General features: G+C 32.8%; 1 protein-coding gene across 1 annotated transcript; it reads left to right on the top strand.

Annotated features, from left to right (window-relative positions):
- LOC109349795 (indole-3-pyruvate monooxygenase YUCCA2-like) lies at positions 1,635–4,145 on the top strand. Its single transcript, XM_019590781.1, has 4 exons — positions 1,635–2,338; positions 2,918–3,166; positions 3,454–3,576; positions 3,922–4,145. Exons 1-4 carry the CDS (start codon positions 1,649–1,651, stop codon positions 4,108–4,110), a joined length of 1,251 nt encoding a protein of 416 aa, XP_019446326.1. The 5' UTR covers positions 1,635–1,648; the 3' UTR covers positions 4,111–4,145.

The raw sequence follows: 5,256 nt of genomic DNA on the forward strand, positions 1-5,256 counted from the left end.
AAAAATAGGAATAGCTCTCCAATAAAACAAATTTTATACTGAAGTACTTGTTCAAAGTAGAGTATTATTATTTGTTGGACGAGCCCATGACCAGGAGCCTCCGACTACCGGTGACTCTACTTATAAATTATAAGTTAGATACCACGTCTTGAACCATAATTTTAAGACATTAGTTTTATGAGTTTTTTCACTTTTAAATTTTTTCATCTCTCTCCGTATATAAATCGTAAACTTAATGGATCTCCTGTGAATATTTTATAGAATGACACCCAATTATGTTAACTCCAAAGTTTGGTTTTATTGTTGCAGCATTTCACTGAGAAAGATCTCAACAGGTATGAAACTCCACTTGCGTAGAAGGATGCCACTGAAGTACTGTCCACCATGACAATTAATAGTATTCCAAGTGTGTGTGAATGATTTTGAAGCTAAAGAAATACATTGTAAACATATGTTTCATAGTGGTTGTATCTGGTCATGGCTGGAGTCGTAGTTCTTGTCCCGTTTGAATCTAAGCAAGAATATGATGAAAATGACATGAACCAAATTAAAGGTGATGGGGATGAATATATCTGGATATAACAATTTTAAAGGAGACCGTCGAAGGAGAAGTACAAAGAGGAGCAATTTTGGAAGACAATATAAAAAGTGAAGTATGAGTATTACTAGATGTGTTTGAGTGAACAAAGATATATTATTCTTGTATGCACTAATAATAATGAAATAAAAATTAAAAAAATAAGGAATATTTAATTTTTTAATTGTTATGACATAAATAACACATAATTGTATCACACTGGTAACACATAATTTAGGACACGACTTTCATCATCAGATATCTTTGTTGTATTGGAGTGTCTAAAGCTCCACATGTTATATGCCATAAATATTATTAAAACCATCTCTAGGATCTATGAATAGCTACTTGTCCTTAATAAGCTATAATTTTGCACTAGTGTGTGACTGTCTTTTGTATTTTTAGGTCGACGAAAGGTTGTTGTAGGATAATGTTAGTTATTATTAGCATAATAGATGTCCCACATAACCAAAATCCCCTTTAGGACCCATTATCACTCCAATATTCATATACATATATGTGTACATTGACCCCCCTCTTGTACAAAATCCCTTACTTTCTTGCTGTTTGTTGTAGTTGCTGCAGGTCCTGAAAACTCTCTTCCTTCCCGCTTTCTCCTCCATTAAACAAATCCAAAGTTCAAAATCCTCAGCCTCAGTTCATTGAAGTAAAACAACCCTTAAAAACCACATCAGATTTCTTCTTATAGTAAGATATATCAAACCATACCTTTATCTCATCAGCTTATTCATTCATACTTGAGGAGGGTAGAGGTAGTAATTAAATCATATCACATCTTTACTTGAAAACATGATTTTCTTCTATGGTTTCATTTTGTCCTAACTAAACTATATTTGAAGCTCATAAAATGGTTGACTGGTGCATAAGACTTCTACCTAGTCAAATTATTTGAAGAAAGTATATGTATATAGTTTTTCTTTAATAAGTGGAGAGATTGTTCTTAAGATTTGAAAACCTTATGTGATAAAGCAAGCTCTTACCATTGTGTCGAGACTCATCCTAAAGCTCGGTGAATCTTCAAATTCTTGAACACCAAGTTTTTCATTCTTCATGGATTGGTTGAAAGAACTAGAAGGAAAAAGTGTCAATGATTGCCACAAAGCAAAGATGAAAAAAATGACAAAACCTATATGGGTTCCGGGACCAGTTATAGTTGGTGCTGGTCCATCTGGGCTAGCTGCAGCAGCATGTCTTAAACACAAAGGTATTTCAAGCCTAATCCTTGAAAAGGATGATATCTTAGCTTCAATATGGCAGTTCAAAACTTATGACCGCTTACGCCTCCATCTTCCAAAGCAATTCTGCCAGCTCCCTCTCATGCCATTCCCCAAAAACTTCCCATCTTATCCAACCAAACAACAATTCTTGGCATACTTGAAAAGTTATGCTGAACACTTTGATATAAAGCCAGCTTTCAGCAACACTGTGGTGAGTGCTGAATTTGATCAAAGATGTGGTTATTGGAGAGTGAAGTGTGAAAAGGTGAAGAAGAAGGAGGAAATAGAATATGTTTGTAGATGGTTGATAGTAGCATCCGGAGAGAATGCTGTGGAGGTTGTGCCTCAAATTGAAGGAATGGGTGAGTTTGAAGGACCTATCATGCACACTAGCTCATATAAGAGTGGGAGTATGTTTTGTGGGAAGAAAGTTTTAGTGGTTGGATGTGGGAATTCAGGCATGGAGGTTTGTTTGGATCTATGCAACCATAATGCTCAACCATCTCTTGTAGTTAGAGATACTGTGAGTATAATTAATATGTCTGTTGTTTTAAAACTCATTATTGCATCATACCTATTATCTTAATCCATTAGTTCATTACATGAAATGTTGTAAGTATTGCTCTTATTCAGTTTACCTATAATTTACATGTCAATATATCATCATTCATATATATTTCTTTTATTTAACTATCAATAATAATTAACACAGTAGATAATGAATGATAAGCTATATTGAGGGTACCCATGGATATTAAATGAAGTTTAAACTTATATGTTCCCTATCCAATTCAGTTTTTGGTATAACTTGAATGTGCTAAATGAACACAGTTTTCTATAACAAGAATTTTCAAAGCAAATTACAAAGAGTTTGTGTCATCGTTCTCACACTTCATTGGAATCCGTTTGCATGCGCAAAAATCTTAGATAGCATAATATTTTCTCTGAACACAGAACTGTTGTCAGTGCTTACAGAAAAATCTCTGAAAGCGTGATGAAAAGATGATGGTCACTAGTGTCATGTCTACAATTTCCTAAAAAGGTTCTTAAGCACTTTATTTTAAATATTAAAATGAAAATATGAATTCTCTTTTCACTGCAGGTGCATATCTTGCCTCAGCAAATGCTTGGAAAATCAACTTTTGGTTTATCTATGAGCTTACTCAAGTGGTTCCCCATACGTTTTGTGGATAAATTTTTGGTTCTAATGTCACATGTCATGCTTGGGGACACAGCTCAATTTGGAATTAATCGTCCCAAATTTGGCCCTCTAGAGCTCAAGAACTTGTACGGCAAGACACCAGTTTTGGATGTTGGAACAGTTGCTCAGATTAAGAGTGGAAAAATTAAGGTTAGATTCTTCCAACTGAAACATATCCAAAAAGGTTTTCATCATATATTTTATTTTCTTCTCAAAATTAATTTATTTTTATTTTTTTATCGACAAATGTTAGTATATTAGTATTAATTATGATTAAAACTCGAAACCCAACCCCTTCATTCAATTCCATAAATCTCATCACCTTAATCATCATATTATCTTACGACTCTCGACCAATTTTTGATCGTGCTAGATTTTTTTAGTTTCTTGTTCGTTCATTGTCTCTAACATTATTAAGTGGTCTATAAAATATATAGGTTTGCCGGGGAATTAAACGACTGGCAAAGAATGCGGTGGAATTTGTTGATGGAAAGATAGAGAGTTTCGAGGCCATCATTCTAGCAACTGGTTACAAAAGCAATGTACCCTCTTGGCTAAAGGTGCTTCCTTTAATTATATTGCTAAATTTGCTATAGTTTTGGTACTTCAACCCATGATAATGAAATATAGTTAACATATATTATTGCTGGGTTCCAAGTTGCACTCACATCCAACGATCTAATAGAAAACTAATTTAACATGTAGTATATGTGTTGCACATGCATTCAAACAATGCATTCCCAAATGGATGACTATAGAAGGTATAAGAGGGAGTTCAGTGTCATTTTTCCTAGCATGATTATTATATAAACCTCAAAGATATTATTGAAATTGTGTATTTCACATATATTGAGAAATCTGTGGCTGGTGAAGCTTTTAAGAATATTGGAATTTATTGTGATCAGGGCACTGACATGTTCTCTGAGAAAGATGGTTTTCCCAGAAAACCATTCCCAAATGGATGGAAAGGTGAAAATGGACTCTATGCTGTCGGTTTCAGTAAACGTGGCCTGTTTGGTTCATCTATTGATGCAAAGAGGATTGCAGAAGATATTGAACGTAGCTGGAAAGCTGTTGAAGCCACGCATGTGTAGAAATTCACCTCTCCACTTGTATGATGTTGTAATAATATTAAAAGGACAAAAATTTATCATCATAAGTTTGTCTCATATCAATCAAAATATTTTATGTCAGTTAAAAAATTTAAACATTTGTAACTTTTTTATTTTTGTTTTATTGTGATTAGCTTGGAATAGACTTTAAGACATGTTGGGGACAATAAATCATTGATCATATTACAAATGTTTTAGAATAAGAAAACATGTTCATAAAACATGTTCATAATCCCATTTGAGCGCAGCAAGCATATATTGAAGTGTAATTCCGATACATCTCATTCACAAAATGAGTTGAGTAGTGACCAGGTTGAAGGACATTATGTCAATATTTATGTCACGTGATGTGTATATATCGAATGTATAGAAACTACAAGCTGAGTAGTTAACAAGGTGGAGGGTCATGATGTGTATTTTTTACTTCGCATTTATTAACGATAGTGATTAAGAAATCCCAAGTATAAATTTATTGTTCAGGTTGACAAAAGGTTCTCAGAAATGGAGACGCTTGGCCGGTGGTGGTGATAAAGAGAGATCATTAATTTCCTGAACTTATGATGTAGGATTTAAGCACTTTTTTGTGGCACTACGGATTTAAGCACTTTAGTTTCTAAAAAAAAAAGCAATATTATACGTCTTAACAAATTAGTCAGAAGATTTTCTACTCATATGAAGTTGGCATGTGACACGTATGCTTTTTAAATTAGAATAATTTTTCTGATAATTTTGAGATGGTAAAATTTATGCGGTATAAAAATTTATATATAATTAATACATTATTTATCACTCAATTATATTATATTGCTTTTTTCTAATAGTCAATAATACTTAAATATGAATAATAGATGATACAATGTTAATGTATAAAACTTTTATATTGTTAGTTCATACATTTTTTCCTCTAACTTTATGCCAAGATATCATATTTTTCATTAAATATATCACTTTAAAAATTTATATTTTTAGATTGCATAAAAATGCTAAGTGGTTTTACTTTAGTTTGGTGGGTTGAAAATTAATTAGGCCCTTGTCATTGTTATATATTTGTTTTACATGTACAATGCAAATTTCCTCATCTACTACTTAGCTAGGTAGTTGGATTATTTTAGGAGAGGGGCTGCTAGC

This window comes from Lupinus angustifolius, chromosome LG06 (assembly GCF_001865875.1).
Source record: "Lupinus angustifolius cultivar Tanjil chromosome LG06, LupAngTanjil_v1.0, whole genome shotgun sequence".
Taxonomy (NCBI): domain Eukaryota; kingdom Viridiplantae; phylum Streptophyta; class Magnoliopsida; order Fabales; family Fabaceae; genus Lupinus; species Lupinus angustifolius.

Bases quoted from the DNA above. Each gene is read 5' to 3' on its own strand.
- LOC109349795 (XM_019590781.1), top strand. From the start codon at position 1,649: ATGGATTGGTTGAAAGAACTAGAAGGAAAAAGTGTCAATGATTGCCAC. The intron at 2,339-2,917 runs GTGAGTATAATT...TTTTCACTGCAG, and splicing joins CTCTTGTAGTTAGAGATACT to GTGCATATCTTGCCTCAGCA. The intron at 3,577-3,921 runs GTGCTTCCTTTA...TATTGTGATCAG, and splicing joins ATGTACCCTCTTGGCTAAAG to GGCACTGACATGTTCTCTGA.